Genomic DNA, 24,079 nt, shown 5'->3' on the forward strand with positions numbered 1-24,079 from the left:
ACCCGCCTTGGCCTCCCAAAGTGCTGGGATTACAGGCGTGGGCCACCGTGCCTGGCCTTTTTTTTTTTTTTTCTTTTTCTTTTTCTTTTTCTTTTTTTTAAGAGACACTGTCTCCCTTTGTTGCCCAGGTTAGTCTTGACCTCCTGGGCTCAAGTGATCTGCTCTCTTCGGCCTCCCAAAGTACTGGGATTACAGGCGTGAACCACTGTGCCTGGCCCCTAAGTATTATATTTTTTGATGCTATTTTGAATAGAATTGTTTTAAAAATTCTTTTTCATTTTGATCATTGATACTGTATAGAAATACAATCGATTGGCTGGGCACAGTGGCTCATGCCTGTAATCCCAACACTTTGGGAGGCCAAGGTGGGCGGATCACCTGAGGTCAGGAGTTCAAGAGCAGCCTGGCCAATGTGGTGAAACCCCATCTCTACTAAAAATACAAAAATTAGCTGGACGTGGTGGCTCGCGCCTATAATCCCAGCTACTTATGAGGCTGAGGCAGGAGAATCACTTGAACCCGGGAGGCAGAGGTTGCGGTGGGCAGAGATCATGCCATTGCACTCCAGCCTGGGTGACACAGCGAGACTCCATCTCAAAAAATAAAAAAAGTAAAAAAAAAATTTGATTTTTGCATATTTATCTTATATCTTGTAACCTTGCTAAACTCGTTTATTAGTTCTAAAGATTTAAACTTCCTTGGGAATTTCTGTATAAAAGCTTGTGTCATCTTTAGGGCTCATTTGGTTTCTTCCATTCCAATCTGCATTCTTTTTATTTCTGTTTCTTGCTTATGGCTCTACTTCGAATCTCCAGTACAGGGTTGAATAGAAGTGGCAAGACTGGACATCCTTGTCTGGTTTCTGACCTTAGGGAGAGAGCTTCCCGGGTTTCACCTTTAAGTGTGATGTTAGCTGTAGTTTTTCATAAATGCCTTATGTCAGATTGAGGAAGTTTTCTTTTCTTAGCCAACCATTTGCTAAGTGTTTTGACCATGAAGGGGTGTTCATTTTTTCCTGTCTAATGAGATGCTTGTGTGGTTTTGTCCTTTATTTTGTTCTACTGATATTTGGTATATTAATTCATTTTTAGCTATTAAGCCAACCTTGCATTTCTGGGGTTAAATCCCACTTGTTCATGGTGTTTAATCCTCCTCGCCAGTTTTTTTGTTGTTGTTGGGGGGTGCGGAGCTGGATTCAGTTTGCTTATATATATATATATATATATATATATATATTTTTTTTTTTTTTTTTTTTTAATGAGACCTGTCACCCGGGCTGGAGTGCAGTGGTGCAATCATAGCTCACTGAAGCCTTGACCTCCTGGGCTCAAGTGATCCTCCTGCCACAGTCTCCTGAGTATCTGGGACTACAAGTGTGCACCTCCATGCCCGGGTAATTTTTTTATTTTTGGTACAGAGTCTCACTATGTTGCCCAGGTGGGTCGTAAACTCCTGGGTTCAAGCGATTGTGCCTCCTTGGCTTCCCAAAGTGCTGGGATTACAGGCATGAGCCACCACACCCAGCCTATAGATTCAGTTTGAGGGGACTTGACAGCTTTGTAATGTCATCCATTTAGGAGCATGAAATGCCTTCTATTTAACTTTTTTTTTTTTTTTAACACATTGGCTTTGAGTAATCTTGGCAAATTTCCTAATACCCTTTGTAGTTTTCCCTACTTCTGTGAATGATACTTTTTTTTCTTACATTTTCTAGGTAATGTTGATACAAATAAATGTCTTTGATTTTGTAACATGATTTCAGATTCAGCAGTGTGGTTGTACTCTTGTGTTTTAGTTGCTAATTGAGTCTGTTTTTAAGTAAATGATTGTGTCAGATGCAGGTGGGAACAGTTTGCCCCTCACATTCTTCTTTTCCTTTGGTGTCACCTGCACTGCCTTTTTATGTCAGACACTGGTAGTGTTAATAGATCTTATATGCAATTAATTTAGCATTTATATATACATCTGCTGCAGGAGTTGATATAAGGAAGTTTCCACTTACTCTGTTTTGCTAAGGGTTTTTAAAACATAGTTGTTTATTCAGAACACACATTTTAGATGCCAGGCCTCGTTCAGGTGCTCAGAGTACGCTGGTAAACAGACAGAGCATTTGCGCTCATAGGACTTAACGTCCTCGGGTGGAAGGACAGACGGTCGGCGTGACAGATGGTCAGGTCTGTTGTGCACCAGGAAGAACAGAGCCAGGAAGGAGGGCACTGGGCGGTGGCATCTCAGGCTTGACTGAAGCTCCGTGTGCACCCAGCAATGCCATCACAGGCTTCCTGCCTCAGCCTGTCCTGAGCTGAGTGTGTGTGTCAATCTCGTGATGTAAAATAGTGTCTCCTTCTTGACTGCCCTGGATGTGATTTCCTGGGGTTGTCATCAGAGAGTGAGCTTCTGTAGGGAGTGGAGAGCAGACCACAGACATGCTCCAAGTATAAGCCCTTTTTCTGACCCATTTTCTCTGTTAGTTCTTGTGAAGCCTCTTCTGAAGCCTTGTTTTCTATCTCCAAATAACACTCCACGTTTTATTATAGCAGTGATTCCCCAAACTTAACCAACTTACGTTCAAAGTTAATGCTTAAGAAATGTTTACATTTAATATGTTTGAACTGAAATGCTGGTTTGCATATGAAACAAAATAATTTTCTGTAGACAGTTTTATATAAGCCAGCCAAAGAAATTGTGATGGTGGTGGTGCCATGGGGGAAGGAAATTGTGTTGGTGTCGTGGTGGGGGAGGAGATTGTGGTGGGGGGAGGAGATTGTGGTGGGGGGAGGAGATTGTGGTGGGGGAGGAAGTTGTGGTGGTGTTATGGTGGGGGAGGAAATTGTGGTGGTGGTGGTGCCATGGAGAGCACGGCCTGCAGTCAGTGACACTCCTTTCTCTGTTGGCAGAGACACCTATGGCTGCCGATGAAGGCTCAGCAGAGAAACAGGCAGGAGAGGCCCACATGGCTGCGGACGGTGAGACCAACGGGTCTTGTGAAAACAGCGATGCCAGCAGTCATGCAAATGCTGCAAAGCACACTCAGGACAGCGCAAGGGTCAACCCCCACGACAGCACCAACACACTAACCCGGATAGCGGAAAATGGGGTTTCAGAAAGAGACTCAGAAGCGGGGAAGCAAAACCACGTCACTGCCGACGACTTTGTGCAGACTTCTGTCATCGGCAGCAACGGATACATCTTAAATAAGCCAGCCCTGCAGGCACAGCCCTTGAGGACTACCAGCACTCTGGCCTCTTCGCTGCCTGGCCATGCTGCAAAAACCCTTCCTGGAGGGGCTGGCAAAGGCAGGACTCCAAGCGCTTTTCCCCAGACGCCAGCCGCCCCACCAGCCACCCTTGGGGAGGGGAGTGCTGACACAGAGGACAGGAAGCTCCCGGCCCCTGGTGCCGACGTCAAGGTCCACAGGGCACGCAAGACCATGCCGAAGTCCGTCGTGGGCCTGGTAATTTTGTATCTTCTCTTGCTGTCTCCTTTTTCCCATCTCTTTTGTTTTAATAACGGCAAATGGACTTTGGTGCATTGAGGAGAAGCCAGTAAGTGTCAGTGGTTATCCAACAGGGCCTATGAGGAGCTAGGAGAAGGCCGGGCGCAGTGGCTTACGGCCGTTACCCCAGCACTTTGGGAGGCTGAGGCGGGTGGATTGCTTGAGCCCAGGAGTTTGAGACCAGCCTGGGCAGTGTGGCGAAACTCAAATGCAAAGTTTTGCAAAACATGCAAAAATTAACTGGGCATAGTGGTACACACCTGTAGTCCCAGCTACTCAGGAGTGTGAGGTGGGAGGATTGCTTGAGCCTGGTGGAGACTGCAGTGAGCCCAGATCACCTCACTGCACTCCAGCTTGGGCAGCAGAGTGAGACCCTGTCTCAGAAAAAAAAAAGAGGAGATGCTGCTAATGCCTTGTGCGTGAGTGACAAAGCTGAGTGATGCCAGGCGACGCCTCGCTTCCTTCTTGCGCTTTCTCTTTTCACAGGATTCTGTTGCCCTCTATAGAAAAGTGTGTCAGATCCTTTCAAGGAGGCCACTGCCTCTTCTGCTTTGGACTTTAGGGCTTTCACTCCAGCTAGGGAGGACTCAGCCCTGACCCTGTTTCATTGAGAAGTGACTAGAAATGAACTTCGATCGGGCCAGAATGTGACGGAAGTGAGGGGCAAAGGGCCACCTGGGGACATGCCGAGGTCTCCCTCCCAACCTGGAGCTGCTGGGCTCAGCCTTACCTTGAGAGCAGAATGAGTCTTGAATCCTGAGGGCTTCACACAGGGCACATGCACCCGCCCCTCACACGCACCGTGATGATTTTCACACACACAGGGCGCCCGCCCCTCGCACGCACTGTGATGATTTTCACACACACAGGGCGCCCGCCCCTCGCACACACCGTGATTTTTACACACACAGGGCGCACCCGCCCCTCACACGCACCGTGATGATTTTCACATACAGGGCACTCGCCCCTCACACACACTGTGATGATTTTCACACACAGGGTGCTCGCCCCTCACACACACCAAGATGATTTTCACACACAGGGTGCCCGCCCCTCACACACACTGTGATGATTTTCACACACACGGTGCGCCTGCCCCTCACACGCACCGTGATGATTTACACACACAGGGCACCCGCCCCTCACACGCACCGTGCTGATTTTCACACACAGGGCGCGCCTGCCCCTCACATGCACCGTGCTGATTTTCACACACAGGGCGCACCTGCCCCTCACACGCACAGTGCTGATTTTCACACACAGGGCGCACCTGCCCCTCACACGCACAGTGCTGATTTTCACACACATGGCGTGCCTGCACCTCACACACACCGTGATGATTTTCACACACAGGGCACACCTGCCCCTCACACACGCCATGATGATTTTCACACATAGGGCGTGCCCGCCCCTCACACCATGCTGATTTTCACACACAGGGCGCCCCTCACCCTCACACACACCGGCTGATTTTCACACACAGGGCACGTGTGCTTCTCACACACACTGTGCTGGACTGATCACCAGATCTTACGTGGTGCATACACGATACACATTTTCAAAGTGTTCATCGTGTTTTTAATGTGCTCTCTCAGTTTGATGTGAATTTGGGTATAAGGTTCTAGGTTTGTGATCACATTCCCCATTCCCGTGGAATTTTCTCTCTCTGACATTGCTGGTGAACATTCTGACAGCACTTTCTTGTCCTTTGTTTGTAGATTATTTGCTCTTTCCTCTCAGCCACTGTTTAGGGCTTCACAGCCCTGTCAATTGGAGGATTTGTGTCTTTGGCTCCAGAAGGATGCTCTGTATGATGTTTCTTCTGTTTTCTTCCCATGGAGCTCCTCTTAAATGGCCGGCTCTTCTGTCCCCCTGGGCAGCTCTCTGTCTGTTTCCAGCTTCCTGACTGGTTCCCCAGCCCTTCTCCTTCTTGCTGTTCATCCCATATATTGATATATTTTATTCTGACATAAATTTTTTTCATGCCCAGTATCTCTGATTAGTTCTCTCTCTCTTTCTTTTTTTTCTTTTTTTTTTTTTTTGAGACGGAGTCTTGCTCTATCACCCAGGTTGGAGTGAAATGGCGCGATCTCAGCTCACTATAACCCCCGCCTCCCAGGTTTAAGTGAATCTCCTGCCTCAGCCTCCTAAGTAGCTGGGACTACAGGCGCCTGCCACCACACCTGGCTAATTTTTGTATTTTTAGTAGAGATGAGGTTTCACCATGTTGGCCAGTCTGTTCTTGAACTCCTGACCTCAGGTGATCCATGTGCCTCGGCCTCCCAGAGTGCTGGGATTACAGGTGTGAGCCACTGCACCTGGCCTGATTAGTTCTTTTAATTTAAAAAATGCTGAATTCTATCTTGTGTTATCTTTCAAAAGATGGTCATTATAATTCTTCTGTAATCTCTGTTGTAAATTCTGGTTCCTCAAGTGGGGGTTCTCTTGGACTCGACACCTCCTGTTTGTGATTTTTTTTTTTTCCTATCAGATTTAGCTTTCCCCCCCGCCCCAGGGTGTCTCCACCTTTGTTTCTGTCATAGTGTTTCAGCCTGACTGTGAGTGCTGTGCGTGTTTTCTGTGGCCTTTCTGCAGTGACCACAGTGGGTGGTGGGTGCGCTGCGGGGCCGGACTGCTGGCTCCTCAGTGGGTGGTGGGTGCACTGTGGGGCCGGACTGCTGGCTCCTCAGGGGCCCACAGCTGCTGGGTGTTGCGTCCTCTCCTAGGACAGACAGGGTGGGTGCCTCGTGGTGCGGACAACTGCCCTAGCCCTGGGGCTTCTCCACTCCCAGGCTGGCTGGCCTGGCCTGACTTCAACCTTTTGCAGTATTCTTCTGTACATGGCAAAGCTTTAGAAAATCTTAAAAATAATTACAGTGTCACAGGAAACCGCAAAAAAAACCTTTCACCAAGCTTCCCTCAGTGGTGATGTCTTTGATAACTAGAGGACAGTGTCAGACCCAGGACACTGACATTGGTAAAGTCCGTGGGGTTTACTCAGTTTCACTATCACCTGTGTGCATGTGCATCATGCGCAGGGTGTTCTGTGCAGTTTCCCGTATGTGGATGTGTGGAAACACCACCACAGTGGAGATGCCGAACCCCTCCACACCAGGGCACAGTGGAGATGCCGAACCCCTCCACACCAGGGCACAGTGGAGATGCCGAACCCCTCCACACCAGGGCACAGTCGAGATGCCAAACCCCTCCACACCAGGGCACAGTCGAGATGCGGAACCCCCTTCACACCAGGGCACAGTCGAGATGCGGAACCCCTCCACACCAGGGCACAGTCGAGATGCGGAAGCCCGTTCACAACAGGGCACAGTCGAGATGCCGAACCCCCTTCACAACAGGGCACCGTCGAGATGCGGAACCCCCGTCACAACAGGGCACAGTCGAGATGCGGAAGTCCCTTCACAACAGGGCACAATCGAGATGCGGAACCCCCTTCACACCAGGGCACAGTCGAGATGCCAAATCCCCTCCACGCCAGGACACAGTCGAGATGCCGAACCCCCGTCACAACAGGGCACAGTCGAGATGAGGAACCCCCTTCACACCAGGACACAGTCGAAATGCCAAATCCCCTCCACGCCAGGACACAGTCGAGATGCTGAACCCCCTTCACAACAGGGCACCGTCGAGATGCGGAACCCCCTTCACACGAGGACACAGTCGAGATACAGAGCCCCCTTCACAACAGGGCACAGTCGAGATACAGAACCCCCTTCACACCAGGGCACAGTCGAGATGCGGAAACCCCTTCACACCAGGACACAGTTGAGATGCCAAATCCCCTCCACGCCAGGGCACAGTCGAGATGCCGAACCCCCTTCACAACAGGGCACCGTCGAGATGCGGAACCCCCTTCACACCAGGACACAGTCGAAATGCCAAATCCCCGCCACGCCAGGATACAGTCGAGATGCCAAATCCCCGCCACGCCAGGACACAGTTGAGATGCCGAACCCCCTTCACAACAGGGCACCGTTGAGATGCGGAACCTCCTTCACACGAGGACACAGTTGAGATACAGAGCCCCCTTCACAACAGGGCACAGTCGAGATACAGAACCCCCTTCACACCAGGGCACAGTCGAGATGCGGAACCCCCTTCACATCAGGACACAGTCGAGATGCCAAATCCCCGCCACGCCAGGACACAGTCGAGATGTGGAACCCCCTCCACGCCAGGACACAGTCGAGATGTGGAACCCCCTCCACGCCAGGACACAGTCGAGATACGGAACCCCCTTCACAACAGGGCACAGTCGAGATGCGGAACCTCCCCCTACACCAGGGTCCCTGACGTCACCCTGTGTAGCCACCCACCAGACCTGAACCTGTGCCAGCCTCTCATCTGCAGATTCCATTTTTATAATTTTGTCATTTCTTTCTTTTTTTTTTTTTTTTAAAGACAGGATCTCACTCTGTCACCCAGACTGGCCTGCAGTGGCCTGATCACAGCTCTTTGCAACCTCCGCCTCCCAGGCTGAAGTCATCCTCCTGCCTCTGCCTCCTGAGTAGCTGGGTTTACAAATGTGCACCACCCTGCCCGGCTGATTTTTATATTTTTGTAGACAAGGGATATTGTCGTGTTGGCCAGGCTGGTCTTGAGTTCCTAAGCTCGAATGACCTGCCCTCCTCGACGTCCCAAAGTGCTGGGATTATGGGCATGATCCAACGTGCCTGGCCTATTTCTGATTTTACATAAATGGAATTATAGTGTATGTAACCTTTTGAAAGTAGCTTTTGTCACTCAGCATAGTTCTCTTAAGATCATCCAAGTTACGTCATTAGCCCGTCCTGTTCTCTGCTGAGGCCTTGGTGTTCTGTGGGGTGTGGACAGCCTTGTACGTCGGCACTCACCCGCTGAAGGACACTGGGCATTTTTACTTTAGAGCTGCTCTGAGCATTTACGTACACGTTTTGGACATAAGATTTACTTCTGTGGGTCAAATACACAGGAGCATAATCACTGGGTTGTATGGCCTTCAGGTGTTTAGTTTTACGAGGAAATTGCCAAACCATACTCCAGGGTGGCTGCAGCATTTCACACGCCTACCAGCGATGTTGCAGCGGTCGCCTTTCTCCCGTCCTCGCCAGCGTTAGCGCTTACCCACTTTTTATTTAGCTCTTCTGTTGGGTGTGCTGGTGTTTCCTCGAGGCTTCAGCATGCGTATACCTGTGACTGCTGATGGGGAGCATCCTCTTCTAGACTTCTCACACTCACCCCCTCCCAGACTTCTCACACTCACCGTCTCCCAGACTTCTCACACTCACCCCCTCCCAGACTTCTCACACTCACCCCCTCCCAGACTTCTCACACTCACCCCCTCCCAGACTTCTCCCACTCACCCCCTCCCAGACTTCTCACACTCACCGTCTCCCAGACTTCTCGCACTCACCCCCTCCCAGACTTCTCACACTCACCCCCTCCCAGACTTCTCACACTCACCCCCCTCCCAGACTTCTCACACTCACCCCCTCCCAGACTTCTCACACTCACCATCTCCCAGACTTCTCCCACTCACCCTCTCCCAGACTTCTCACACTCACCGTCTCCCAGACTTCTCTCACTCACCCTCTCCCAGACTTCTCACACCCCCTCCCAGACTTCTCACACTCACCCCCTCCCAGACTTCTCACACTCACCCCCTCCCAGACTTCTCACACTCACCCCCTCCCAGACTTCTCGCACTCATCCTCTCCCAGACTTCTCACACCCCCTCCCAGACTTCTCACACTCACCCCCTCCCAGACTTCTCACACTCACCCCCTCCCAGACTTCTCACACTCACCCCCTCCCAGACTTCTCACACTCACCCCTTCCCAGTCTTCTCACACTCACCCCCTCCCAGACTTCTCACACTCACCCCCTCCCAGACTTCTCACACTCACCCCCTCCCAGACTTCTCGCACTCACCCCCTCCCAGACTTCTCGCACTCACCGTCTCCCAGACTTCTCGCACTCACCCTCTCCCAGACTTCTCACACCCCCTCCCAGATTTCTCACACTCACCCCCTCCCAGACTTCTCACACTCACCCTCTCCCAGACGTCTCACACTCACCCCCTCCCACGCCTCTCACCCCCTCCTACACCTCTCCCCCTCACCCCCCCCACGCCTCTCCCCATCGCCTCCTCCCACGCTTCTTCCCTTTGCCCCCTCACCCCCTCCCAAGCCTCTCACCCCCCCACGCCTCACCCCCTCCCAAGCCTCTCACCCCCTCCCACGCCTCTCACCCCCTCCCAAGCCTCTCACCCCCTCCCATGCCTCTCACCCCCTCCCAAGCCTCTCACCCCCTCCCAAGCCTCTCACCCCCTCCCACGCCTCTCACCCCCTCCCACGCCTCTCACCCCCCCACGCCTCTCACCCCCTCCCACGCCTCTCACCCCCCCACGCCTCTCACCCCCCCACGCCTCTCACCCCCCCACGCCTCTCACCCCCTCCCACGCCTCTCACCCCCCCCACGCCTCTCACCCCCTCCCACGCCTCTCACCCCCCCCACGCCTCTCACCCCCCCCACGCCTCTCACCCCCTCCCACGCCTCTCACCCCCTCCCACGCCTCTCACCCCCTCCCACGCCTCTCACCCCCTCCCACGCCTCTCACCCTCATCCTCCCCGACGCCTCTCTTGTTCCCTCCCACGCTCGTCCCCTTGCACATTGCTTTGCTGTCAGTGTGTCATCTTTGGGAAATGTCTTTCAGACTTTTGCTCGTTTTATGATTACATTGTTTTGTTAGCTTTGAGAGTTCCGTATATGAGTGTTTGTCAGATATGTGGTTTCCAGTATTTTCTGCTGGTCTGAAGCTTCTCTTCTTTCTCTCAAAAGGTCTTTCACAGAGCAAAGGTGTTTCATTTTGATGAAGTCCAGTTTATCAGTTTTCTCCTGTGGATTGTGCTATTAGTGTTGTGTGTGAGAACTCTTCACCTAGCCCTAGGTCTTAATTTCTCTAATTTTTTTTTTTTAAGTCTTACGTGAACTTTAAATCTGTGATCCATTTTGAGTTAATGTTTGTATAAAGTCTGAGGCTTGGGCCAAGGTTGAATTTATCTTTGCCTGTGGATGGCGCCCCAGTCACAGTTTTAAAACTCACGTTAGAAACTGTACATCATTCGTCTCCCTGAAGTTATGCTTTTATTACAGTCCTACTTCCAGGATTTTATTCTCGTATATTTTTATTCGTGAGGATCTTTTATTGTCATCCTATCACATTCCTTTAGGGAGAAAAGCAATTTGAAATTTGTAGAAAATTCTCTGACCATGAGGCTTATTTTAAGTGATCGCGTTTTTCTGGACTGAGCTATTACAGGAATTAAAGTGTAACTGATTACAGCACATCATTTGGTTGAAAATTACTGAACATTCACAGGCTGGTTAGTTGTAGGAAAAGAGAACCTGAGTGTTTTGAGGCTTCGGAACCTGGTTTCCTGAAGATTCTCCACTGCCTCTCCGCACCCTGGAGAACTTGCTGTGCTCCTGGGGGAGCCTGCAGGAGAAGGAGGGGGTGGACTGAGCCAGGGCAGGGCTGTGTCTGTGGGCCCCACAGAGGTGGTGCGGCAGAGACTGTGGGTGGGAGGGTGCCTGCCCTGCACCCGGGGTGTGCTCTGTGTCTCTGGGCCCCACGGAGGTGGTGCGGCAGAGACTGTGGGTGGGTCGGTGGGTGCCCCCCGTGCCCCTGGTATGCTCTGTGTGGACCCCACAGAGGTGGTGCGGCAGAGACTGTGGGTGGGAGGGTGCCTGCCCTGCACCCAGAGTGTGCTCTGTGTCTGTGGGCCCCACGGAGGTGGTGCGACAGAGACCGTGGGTGGGTGGGTGCCCCCCTGTGCCCAGGGTGTGCTCTGTGTCTGTGGTTCTGGGCCTGTGGCCGGGGTGTGTCTGTGGTTCTGGGCCTGTGGCCTCTCCACCCTTCAGGATTTCTTGCCACCCCAAACCCAATTTAGTCTCGTTTGGTATTTTTTTAAAACCACAATTTATTGAAAATTATGTTTTAAAAAGTCATTCCAGTGATAAAACGAATGTTGCAGGCTTTAATAAATCCAATATTCTTGTAAAAGTTTAAACATGAAGGTGTTGTCACAGCTGCAGTCTCACTATCCCGTGGCCAGAACCAAGGGATCTGGACCCTGTACCCAGCGTTGATCCGCATTGTAAAGCCCCAGCTCAGAGCGAGGCCTGCTCACTGGCAGCTTCCCTGTTGTTAGGGCAAAGAAAGCGGAAGTCGCCGGAAGGGAACATTTTTTTTTTTTACCTGGAAATGCTTGTTCCTGTGACCTGGTTGGCAGCTCCATTTCCCTGTGAATTGTGCCCACTCCAGGAGGCGTCAGCATGGGGCCCCTTGTTTTTCTCTCTGCGTGCGTGTTTCCACACCTCACCTCCTGGTACGCACTCTAGGCTCTAGGTGTTGGGAGAGAGGTGGTGCCTGTTGGTCTGCACTGGAGGTGGTTCTTAGCAATTGTGTGAAGAAGTGCTGCTAAGTGTCCTACTGTGCGACTCACACCGCTGCACAGCCCACCACCCCACCCCCGCCCTGCCAGGAGGGAGGAGTCTCAGCAAGGGGCCTCCCCCCCCCACAAGAGGGAAGAGCCTCGGGAAGGGCCCCCTCCCCCACAGAAGGGAAGAGCCTCCGGGAAGGGCCCCCCCTCCACAGGAGGGAAGAGCCTCGGGGAAGGGCTACCCTCCCAGAGCCAGGCCATGTGGAGATGTGACAGGGCAGCCGGCTGTGCTGCCTCCGTGGCTAGGTCTTTCCTTGTGCTTTGTTAGGTAACAAGAGTCCCAACAAAACCTAAATCTAGAATCCTCACCTCAGTTAAGCCATTCTTAGTCTTACTGTTGAGATTCTTGAAAATAACCTTTTAAATTAAAGAATAGGTTGTGTACCTCGGCAAGAATTAGCCTCATGTGGCTATTTCCTCTTCAGGTTTTGTTTTTGTACCTTCATTGATACGTACTTTGAAAGCGCATTTTGTGTTTGTAAACACCAGCTGCGGGGGAGAGCCGCGTGAGCCAAACAGCCTGCGTGGTGGTTTGTAGGTGACATAAAGGGGGACCGACTCCTGAGTTCTAACAGTGGCTTCATTGCAGCCAAACCTGGTGTGCTGGAGAAAGACCAAGAAACGCTATACAGCAGACGTGTGGCATTCATGGGGCATTCGTGTGGCAGATGTGTGGGACATTTGTGGAACAGATGTGTGGCATTTGTGGGGCAGGCGTGTGACAGGCATGTGGCATTCGTGTGGCAGGCATGTGGTATTCTTGGGACAGACGTGGCATTCATGGGACATTCATGTGGCAGGCTTGTGGCATTTGTGTGGCAGGTGTGGCATTCGCGGGGCAGGCATGTGGCATTCATGGGGCAGGCGTGTGGCAGGTGTGTGGCAGGCGTGTGGCATTCGTGGGGCAGATGTGTGGCAGGTGTGTGGCAGGCGTGTGGCATTCTTGGGGCAGACGTGTGGCATTCGTGGGGCAGACATGTGGCCTTCGTGTGGCATTCGTGTGACAGACGTGTGGCATTCGTGGGGCTTTCAGTGTTCCGTGTGCGAGGTGCCTTCATTAGTGGACATGGCAGGAGGAGCTGTCATGTCTGAGCTGTGCTTTGGAGGAGGGAGGAGAGTATTCATCCCTTGGGGAAAAAATAAGGGCATCCCAGAGGTGGAGGTACATTCCAAGAGAAATCACCGAATGTGGCAAACAGGGTTGCTGAGCTGGACAGGTCTCCATAGGGAGAAGCAACAAAAAACTCCAGAGAGCTGTGGCCACTAGAACGTGAATCCAGGGTAGGTTCCCCAGTAGGGAGCCCAGGTGGTTCTGTGTCTGTTCTGGACATCAGTGGGGTGTCTGGCAGTTTAGTGTGGGCTCAGTGAGAAGCTTTGCAAGTACCACATGGCAGCAAGATGCACTCGAGAGACAGAGAGGGAAGGAGGGAGGGAAACAGACACAGACAGAGTGCGCCTGTGGGACAGAGAGAGGCGGAGACCGTGAGGCCGTGAGAGCCAGCCCCAAGAGTACTCGCTCCCCTGTGCCTTCCAGCTCGCCCTGGCACACCCCTCTCATCTCCCATCCAAGCCAGGTGCTACCCTGTTCTCCTCCGTGTGCTCTTACCTGGAACTCTCACTCTGCCTCCCCGCCTCAACTGTAACCTCTACAAGCACCTCCTGAATCCCTCAGAGCTGTCTCTGCAGCCACATGTTCACTCATGCCACGGACCCACCGAGCACTTTGAGTTACTATTACTTATGACCTTGGTCACTTCTCCCTAGCCTTGACTCTATTTGATGCAGGTGCCTTGTCGTGTGTGTGTGTGTGGTAAAACACATAACATCAAACTTAACCATTTTTAAGTAAACAGCTCAGTGGCGTTAAGCACATTCACGTTGCCGTGCAGCCATCACCACCCTCCATCTCTGGAACCTCATCTTCCCAAACTGAAGCTCTGTCTCCTTTAAACACTGACTTCCCATCCCTCTCTCCCAGTCCCTGGCAATACCATTCTACTTTCTGTGTCCATCAGTTTGATGACTCTAGGGACCTCCTGTAAGTGGAATCGTACAACGTTTGTCCTCTTGTGGCTGACTTACTTCATTCGGCACAGTGTCCCCGAGGCTCATCCACGCTGCAGCGCCAGCCCCAGCTTCGCTGCTTCTCAGGCTGAGTCACACTTCACTGCGTTTTGCACACGACACTTTGCTGATCCGTTCGCCCGACAGCCGACCCTTGGGTGGCTTCCCCCTTTTGGCTGCTGTGGTTGATGCTGCTATCAACGTGGGTGTACAAGCATCTCTTCAAGACCCTGCTTTCAGTGCTGCTGGGGCACGTGCCCAGCAGTGGAATTGCTGGATCACATGGTAGTTCCACACTTAGTTTTTTGAGTTTTTCACAGCGGATGCACCGTTTCACTTCCTACCAGCAGTGCACGAGGGTTCCCATTTCTCCAGTTTTCACAACACTATTTTCCGTTCTTTCCTAGTAGCCATCCGTGCTGCTCACTGTGGTTTCAATATGCATTTCCCTAATGATGTTAAGCATTCTTTTTTCATAGTAGCCATCCTAGTGTGTGAGTGGTACTCACCGTGGTTTTGATATGCATTTCCCTAATGAGGGTAAGCATCTTTTCATGTGCTCATTAGCCATTTGTATGTCTTCCTTGAAGAAATGTCTATTAGGTCCTTTGCCCATTTTTTATTCTGGTGGTTTTTTTATTGTTGAGTTGTAAGACTTTTTCATGTATTCTGGATAATAATTCCTGATGGATTTGCAGATGTTTTCTCCATTCCATAACCTGCTTTTTCACTGTTAACTGTGTCCTTTGATGCACATAAATTTTAATTTTTAGAAATTTTTCTTTGTAGAGACAGGGTCTTGCTATGTTGCCCAGACTTATCTTGAACTCCTGGCCTCAAGTGATCTTTCCGCCTCGGCCTCCCAAAGTGCTGGAATGACAGGTGTGAGCCACCGCACCTGGCCCAGAAATTTTAACTTTGATTAAGTCCAGTTTGTCTATTTTTTTCTTCTGTCGCCTGTACTTTTGGTTTTATGTCTAGGAAATAACTGCCAGATCCAATGTTGGGAAGCTTCCCCGGTTTCCTCCTGAGTTTTATAGTTTTAGGTTTTGCAGTTAGGACTGTGGTCCATCTTGGGTTAATTTTTATATGTGGTTTAGAAAAGGGTCCAGCTTCATTCTTTTTCATGTGGTCATTCAGTTCTCCCAATACCATTTCCTGAAGAATGCCCTGTTGTTTAACACTTTTTACTGTGTGTTTTACTGTGTGTTTTACTGTGTATTTTACTGTGTGTTTTACTGTGTGTTTTACTGTGTGTTTTACTGTGTGTTTTACTGGGTATTTTACTGGGTGTTTTACTGGGTGTTTTACTGGGTGTTTTACTGGGTGTTTTACTGTGTGTTTTACTGGGTATTTTACTGGGTATTTTACTGGGCATTTTACTGGGCGTTTTACTGGGCGTTTTACTGGGCGTTTTACTGGGCGTTTTACTGGGCGTTTTACTGTGTGTTTTACTGGGTGTTTTACTGGGCGTTTTACTGGGCGTTTTACTGGGCGTTTTACTGGGTATTTTACTGTATTTTACTGGGTGTTTTACTGGGCGTTTTACTGGGCGTTTTACTGGGCGTTTTACTGGGTATTTTACTGGGCATTTTACTGGGCGTTTTACTGGGCGTTTTACTGGGTGTTTTACTGGGCGTTTTACTGTGTATTTTACTGGGTATTTTACTGTATTTTACTGGGTATTTTACTGGGCGTTTTACTGGGCGTTTTACTGGGCATTTTACTGGGCGTTTTACTGGGCGTTTTACTGTATTTTACTGTGTATTTTACTGGGTATTTTACTGTATTTTACTGGGTATTTTACTGTATTTTACTGGGTATTTTACTGGGCATTTTACTGGGTGTTTTACTGTATTTTACTGGGTATTTTACTGTATTTTACTGGGTATTTTACTGGGCATTTTACTGGGTGTTTTACTGTATTTTACTGGGTATTTTACTGTATTTTACTGGGTATTTTACTGTATTTTACTGGGCATTTTACTGGGTATTTTACTGTATTTTACTGGGTATTTTACTGTGTATTTTACTGGGTATTGCACCCACTTTGTGCACAGGAAGGTGTGGTTCAATTGAATTAGATTTGAAGTTAAACTATCACAGGTCTGCAGGTGACGAGGGAAGCAGAGAGTGGAGGTTCAGTTGTGTCTGTGCATTCTGCAAGGAAGGAAGTACTGGGACTTTGCTGTTGGTATCACAGCCTTGCCCTGCAGGCTGAGACTAAAGGCAGATTTAGGAAATCACTGAGACTGAGTAAAATACCATTTTAACACACAACGTAGTTACCTGCTGTGGGATAAATGCCATTTGGGGATGTTGCAAACTGTAGCCATGGTAAACTGGGAAAGCGGGTTTTGAGAGGTTTTGATGCTGTCCATTTTGGGTATTTTTTAGCTTAGTAAGTGTATTATCTAAGTCAGGGGTTGGAACATTTTTTTCTGCAAAGAACCAGCTAGAAAATGTTTCAGGTTTTGTGGACCACATGTGGTCACTGTTCCTCCTCCCTCCTCCTCATTCCTCCTTCTGGCCTTTAGCCCTGTAAATGCTGTTCTTAGCTTGGGCCATGGTTTGTAGATGCTGACCTAACCCATCTGAGGGGCAACTAGGCACACATGTGAGGACAGCCGTGCTGTTTCCGCTTGCAGACTTTCTCCTCTCTCCATTATATCTCATGTTTCAGTTGTGGGGAATTATCGGGGAGAAGAACTGTGATTTTGGTTGCATGTTATTTCAATGACCACCTGCTTATGCAGTTATAGTTATTCACTGTCTTTGTTTTGAAGCATGCAGCCAGTAAAGATCCCAGAGAAGTTCGAGAAGCTAGAGATCATAAGGAACCAAAAGAGGAGATCAACAAAAACATTTCTGACTTTGGACGACAGCAGCTTTTACCCCCCTTCCCATCCCTTCATCAGTCGCTACCTCAGAACCAATGCTACATGGCCACCACAAAATCACAGACAGGTAAAGAGGACCCGGCAACTGTCTCTGCTCTTTGAATGTATGTTTCGAGCCTGCCCCTTGCCAGGTGAGAGTTCTGTTTGGCTGTAAGTGCCTGTGCTGCTCTTGATGAATGACTGTTGACGTCAGCTGGCCCTCCTGTGCTCGCCTGTATGCCTGAGGAGGCACACCTGACCTCTGCTCTAAGCCTTGTCTCATGCCAGCATTGATTTCCTAGCTTGTTAACATTGTCAAGATGAAGACTGTTTTCTTTACTAGTATGTGACTCACTTGGTCTATGTGGGGAAAAGACCCTGGAGTTGGAAGCTTTCCTGGTTTGTAGGTGAAGTGCCTTTGGAAACGCTGGGGTGTGCTGGGGAAGCCCGTGGCCCAGGGTGAGGACCACCGCCCGCTTCAGCTGCTCTGCCACCAGCCACCTCACTCCGGGCATGCTCCTCACTCTCCTGGGCTGGCCGCTTCTGTGGCCAGTTCGGGGAGTGGATGAACGTTTGATTCCTTACCGGGGACCTTTTGTGGGAGGTGCTGGGAGGGCACCGGGACCTCAGAGTGAGCAGTGCGTCAGGGCTCCCTGGGTTTTCAAACCTCCTCAGCTTCTGGGATGGGATGTGTGCGTTTGGCGCCGTCCTGGAGAGATGCAAGGCCCTTCCTGCCGGCCCTCGTGAATGCTGCTGCTGCTGGCAAGGCTTCACTTGGGGATGATCACCTGGCCACAGGTGTCTGTCTTTTTCTGGACTTTAAAAATACTTTTTATTGGCCAGGCTTGGTGGCTAACGCCTGTAATCCCAGCACTTTGGGAGGCCGAGGTGGGTGGATCATGAGGTCAGGAGATCGAGACCATCCTGGCTAACATGGTGAAACCCCATCTATACTAAAAATAAAAAAATTAGCCGGGTGTGGTGGCAGGCGCCTGTAGTCCCAGCTTCTTGGGAGGCTGAGGCAGGAGAATGGCGTGAACCCGGGAGGCGGAGGTTGCAGTGAGCCGACATCATGCCACTACACCCCAGCCTGGGCAACAGAGCGAGACTCCATCTCAAAAAAAAAGAAAAAAAAAAAAGTTTTTTATTTAAGTATTTTCAGACCTCCAGCAAAGTTGCAAAATTCTACAAATAAGTCCTGTGTACCCTTTACTCATTTCACCACATGGCACAATCTCGCCCCCGGCCCCCCCATGTATAACTTTTTTTTCTGAGACATGAATGTAAGTTGTAAACATTGTGCCCTTTTATCCCTGAAAACTAATGTTATTTCCTAAAAATTACTGTCCCTCAAAATAAAGACATTCTCTTAGATGACTACAGCACAGACATCCCGGTGAGGAAGTGTACCGCGACGCCGCTCTCTAATCTCAGTGTCCTGTTCCCCATTTCCCATGCCCGACTGTCTTTTAGGGCAAAGGACAAATAAAATCTGGTCCTAGAGCTTCGAGCACCTCGTTGTTGTGTCTTGCTAGTTTCCTTTAATCTGAACCATTCTCAGCCTTTGTCTTTCTGAACCGTGGTGTTTTGAGTACAGGCCAGGTCTTTCATAGAATGTGTCTGATGTGGGTTTGCCCAGTGTTTCCCAGGATTGTGTGCAGGTTGTGGAGCGATGCAGGTGACTGACAAGTGTCCTTAGGAATTGAGTTGTGGTGGTTTTTTGTCCATCTTCAAGTTACTGCTCCCCAGACTGCAAGCATGTCTTGCGGGGAGAGACCCTAAGGTGCTGCAGGTACCTCCCATCACATCCCACCAGGGGCTTCAGCATCTGCCATGGCCCATGCTTAGCTAGTGCTGCACAGTGGGCGCCAAATGGTGGTTTTCTAACTCCATCATTTCCTCTCTTGATGATTGCAGTTTCTGCTGTAAGGAGGTGCTTCACTTTCCTGTCCATCCACACAGTTACCTGTCCATTTACTTTAAAAAAAAAAAAAACTTTTTAAAAAAACAGAGATGGGGGTCTCGCTGTGTTGCCCAAGCTGGTCTTGAACTCATGGGCTCAAGCAGTCCTCCTGACTTGGCCTCCCAAAGTGCTAGGATTACAGTGCTGGGATTACAGGCGTGGGCCACCGCCCGCAGCCTGTCTATTTTTAAGTACTGATTTACGGACTCTTATTTGAGTCTCTGGACTGTAATCCATTCCTATCATTATTTATTTTGTTGCTCAGATTGTCCCAAGTTTGTCCAGTGGGGTCCCCTAGGCTGGTTCTGAGTCCTGGGACATGGCCATCTCTTCACGAAGACCTTCCTGATTCACTGAATGGTCTGCTTACCTTGCCTTGTCCCTTCCCAGTGCCGGAATCGGCTTTCTCCAGGGAGCCCTGGTTCTTTTCATTGGAAGTTAGAAAACAAAATCAGTCATTATCTGTTTCCCTCACCATCAACTTATCAACTTTTTTTGCTATTTGATGTAATTTTATGTGTTTGAAACAGTTAAACTTGGTGTTTTGCAAAACTATGGAGTTATGCTCACATATGTTAGGACTTACATGTCTGAAGAGTTGTTAAAGTGTTGAGATTTTCTTTTCCTATTTTAGCTTTGTTGTATCATCATCTTTTAAAAAGAGCTTTCTAAAAACAAACTACCCAGTATGTTTAGCAGGCCACGGATTACCCTTCCACAGCCCCCTTCCTCCACCACCCCTTCCTTATCCGTAACCTGGAAGTGAGTGGTCCATCAGCGTGTTAGCCTAGGACAGTGCGTAAAATGGCCTCGAGCAGTGGAGGAGACGTGCTCGGCAGTTAGCTGCCTGCTTTGGTCCCGTGGTTAAGATACTCCCTCAGCCTCAGCTGCTCCTGTGTGTTGTCACCCCAGGGCTTCCGGAGTGGGCACAGAAGTTACCGTTTCTGTGCTAGAACACGTTTCCTAGAGAGGAGCATGGCACTCACAGCTGCCTTGTCTTGTGATGGTCATCAATGCACCTTTCAACATGGCTGGAAAGACAGGAGTGCGGATGGAGGAGTCCCCTGTCAAGTGTCCTGGGACCAGGGGTACAGAGTCCACTTATCGGGATGGCAGAGAGAGACAAAGGCCTTTTACAACAGTGTCCATACAGAGCAGGAATCTGGGTAGGTCCTATCCTGTTGTCACAGGATCCCTTGAGTGTCCCTTTGCCAGCCGTAAACCTCTGCGGCCAGCGGTGCCTCTGCTTGAGTTTCACTTGTACCTGCTGGGCTCATTCTGCCCACTGGGCCCAGCAGGCTGTACTCGGCTCATGCTACTGGCCCAGATCCCACACCTTCTGAGGGCAAGCCAGGAGTGGAGCAGCGAGCCTTGTCGTGCTACTGGCCCAGATCCCACACCTTCTGAGGGCAAGCCAGGAGTGGAGCAGCGAGCCGTGTCGTGCTACCGGCCCAGATCCCGCACCTTCTGAGGGCAAGCCAGGAGTGGAGCAGCGAGCCGTGTCGTGCTACCGGCCCAGATCCCGCACCTTCTGAGGGCAAGCCAGGAGTGGAGCAGCAAGGCGTGTGTTGACGAGAAAGCGTGGTGTGGGGCCACTGTGCACAGCCAAGCTCGCTTGGCTGCTGTGGTGGGGCAGGCAGCTCCAGGCTCTGGCTCTGTGCAGAGCTGTGGCTGGTTGAGGCATACCACAAGCAGTTGACGCTGCAGGCGCTGGTGTCTGGATGAGGGGACCACGGTGGTGCCCCAAAACTCGAAGTCACCAGCAACTGCGGAGCCCCAAAGGGATGGGGTGGGAGAGTGTGCTATAGCTCTCTCGCTCTCGCCACCCACAGTACAGGCTGGGGTGTGTTCCCAGTTCGTTCAGTTCTGCCGCTTTCGTTCTGGCCTGCAGCTCCCAGACTGGCCTGGCTCCACTGCTGCTTGCCATCACACGGGGCAGCCGCTGACACCAGCGGAGGGCAGGAGGGCTATAGTGTTACAGCTCTGGCTTGAGGAATCCGAAGGTTTGGGTCCCCAGAAGGATCACTGCTCTTCACTCCCGCAGTTCAGCGAACGGGAGCGTGTCACTGCCTGCAGCTCAGCGAGCCGGCCAGGAACATGTTATAGCCCTTTTTGCATCCGCTGTTGGGTAGGTCCCGAGTTCTTGTCTTGGGTCCAGGAAGAATGAGGTTACATGGACAACTGGAGGGGGAGCAAGGTGGAGAAGAGTTTTATCGAGCGGCAGAACAGCTCTCAGCGGAGAGGAGACCCAAAGTCAGTAGCTCCTACTGGCAGGGAGGCAGTCCTGTTGTGTGGCCGAGTCTGGGGGTTTATGTGGGCTCAGAATGGAGGAAGTGCATGCTGATTGGTCCATGGGTGGGTCTGGAAAAAACACCATTTGATTGGCTAAAAGGCATCAAGGAAGTTCTCACTCCAGGTTGTGGATTCTACCGGGAACTGGCAGCCCGGTTTTCAGGCTTCAGGCGGCCTTTGGCTTGAAGGTCAGGTTTCACCGGGGACCTGCTCCTATCTGCCTAGGAATTTGTCTGCCGTTATCACTTTTATTTCTTCAACTGTCACTCCATTGCCTGCCATTCATTGTTGCCTCCCTGTGGGAGGGGTGTTGGAGCCAGGTTATCAAAGAAAGGCTGAGATCTCTTGTCATGTCTTTCTGTTAATTTCTCATTACTGTGGTGATGATCACAGATGGTTCTGCTCTTTCCCTCCTGCCACCCCCTTAAGTTTACCACGGGCAGGAAAGAGGAGCAGAGTCACATGTTGGTTTCGACATGCATTGTACACCTGAAGTCATAGCAGAGCCCGTGTGTGGTAGCTTGTTCCCATGGGCAGCTGTAATTCTTAGTTTTAGATGGAGGGTGGCTGTGATTCTGTTCGACCTGTTCTGCACCCTCCACCCTGTAGTATCAGAAATGAAAGATCTGTGCTGTGCAAGAAGGTTGAGAACATGCGTTTATGTGACAGCCCCAGGCTGGGGATGGCCGTGCTGAATCAGGATCTCAGGCACCCAGCGTTGTTTTAGGTGAGCATTCATTCTTTTTACAGAGTGGACTGGCATCTTTGTTAGCAGCTTGTTCTGTATCTTTCCCACGTGTAGCGGTTCACAATTTAAAAACAATCCTCACAGTACCAAAAACTGATTTCAGGGGATTCTAGAAAGATAGTGGGGCAGGAAGACCAGGAATTCATCTCCTCACCTAGACAACAGTTCCACTGGTGAAATCTGTCTGATGTAACTATTTTGGAACTCTGGAGTCTACTGAAGGTTTGCAACTTCTAGGCGGGAAGCTGGGACAGTTAATTTCAGTCATTTTCAGCTCTGCTGCGCACTGCCTTCCTCAGCCCTGTGGTGCAGGGTGTGCGGTGTTCCTGGAACAGTGTGCGTGCAGCTTGTGGGAGCCAGGGTGGGCAAAGAGGACCTTGTCCCCAGGTGCATACAGAGAGGCCCTCTCATCTGGTTGTAAGCCTTTCTTGCATGGGACGGCCAAGAAATCTAAAGGGCCAGTGCTGTTTTTATCTCCCCACTTCATTTTTATTGTTTTCTCTTTTTGGGAGCCAGACATTAAAGACTAGGATATTCAGAAGCAACTGTGTATATGGGGTAAATTATAAAGTGACTGCATGTGCCCAGGGAAAGGCACAGGCTAAGGAAAGACATGAGAAGACCTTAAGTTTAAATCTCAGGCTCACCCTCCTCACAGAGACAGCCTACAACTATGAAAAATAACAACAACAAAAACACCCCAAAACCAGTAACAGCAACAAAACAGTAAACCCTGGAAAAGGAGGAGAATCTGCTTTTCAGAGTTTCTACATTATTGGATTCAAATGTCCAGTTTTCAACATAGAACTACAAGGCATACAAAGAAACAGGAAGGTATGGCCCAATCAGATGAAAAAAATAAGTCAACAGAAACTGTTCCCAGAAAACATCTGATGCCAGATCCACCAGAAAAAGACTTTAAAATAACTGTCTTAGATATGCTCAGATCCTAAAGGAAGGTATGGAGAGAGTCAAGAAAATGATGTATGATCAAAATGGAAATACCAATAAAGAGCTAGAAAACCTAAAAAGGAACCAAAAGAAATTCTGGAGCTAAAAAGTATAATAAGTGAAATGAAAAATTCACTAGAGGAAATCAAAGGCAGATCTGAACAGATGGAAGAGAGAGATAGCAAACTTGAAGATAGGACAGTGAAAATAATCAAGTTTGAGAAGCAAACAAAAAGACTGAAGGAAAGTGAGCAGAGCCTAGGGACCTGTGGGCATCATCAGGAGGACCAAATGGATTGTAGGAGTCCAGGAAGAAGAGAGTAAGAAAAGGGTGGAGAGAATATCTGATGAAACCCATGAGTATAAACATCCAGGGAACCTGGTGAACTCCAGTAAGATGAACTCAAAGAGACCCACACTAGACACGTTATACTTGAGACACTTCTGTAGAAAGACAAAGAGAATCTTGAAAGCAGATGAGAAAAGAGACTCATCACATACACGTTTCCTCAGTGATCATTGGCAGGTTTCTCATCAGAAACTTTGGGGGACAGAATATATCACCGGTATATTAACAGTGATAAAAAAATCTTTTCAACCGAGTATCCATATCCACGGAAACTGTCCTTTTAAGAGTGCAGAAGAAATTAAGATATTCTCAGATAAACAAAAGCTGAGGGAAATTTGTTACCACCTGACCTGGACCTGCAAGAAATACTTAAAGGAGCCTAGGAGGTTGAAAAGAAAGGACACTAGACAGTAACTTGAAGCCATATGGAGAAGTAAAGACATGGGCGGTTATAAAAGCTAGTATTGTAACAATGGTCTGTACCTCCACTTTTTGTTTTCTGTAAGATCTAAGAGACAAATCCGTTTAAAAAATTAGTCTGCAAGCTAGTATCATTGCAACTTTGGTTTGTAACTCCACATTTTTCCTACATAACATAAGAGACTAATGCATTTAAACGAATTGTTTATGTTTTGGGGCACAGCATGAATAAAGATGTAGTTTTGTGACATCAGCAAATGAAAGGGGTGGGAACAGATATGTAAAGGAGCAGAGTTTTTCTGTGTTACTGAAGTTAAGCTGGCATAAATTTAAATTAGAATGTTATAACTTTAGGATGTTAAATGTAATCCCCATGGTAACCACAAAGAAAATAGCTATAGAACATACACAAAAG

At 49.6% G+C, this 24,079-nt stretch overlaps 1 protein-coding gene across 15 annotated transcripts in view; it reads left to right on the forward strand.

Annotated features, from left to right (window-relative positions):
- The window catches only part of EHMT1 (euchromatic histone lysine methyltransferase 1), a 225,808-nt gene that overhangs the window by 94,451 nt on the left and 107,278 nt on the right, over window positions 1-24,079 (forward strand). For all 15 annotated transcript variants that reach the window (XM_054501965.2, XM_054501963.2, XM_054501952.2 and 12 more), the window contains exons 3-4: window positions 2,898-3,454; window positions 16,849-17,029. In XM_054501965.2, coding sequence (XP_054357940.1) covers window positions 2,898-3,454; window positions 16,849-17,029 — 738 coding nt within the window. The remainder of the gene's footprint in view (window positions 1-2,897; window positions 3,455-16,848; window positions 17,030-24,079) is intronic.

Source organism: Pongo pygmaeus, chromosome 13, assembly GCF_028885625.2.
Source record: "Pongo pygmaeus isolate AG05252 chromosome 13, NHGRI_mPonPyg2-v2.0_pri, whole genome shotgun sequence".
Taxonomy (NCBI): Eukaryota; Metazoa; Chordata; class Mammalia; order Primates; family Hominidae; genus Pongo; species Pongo pygmaeus.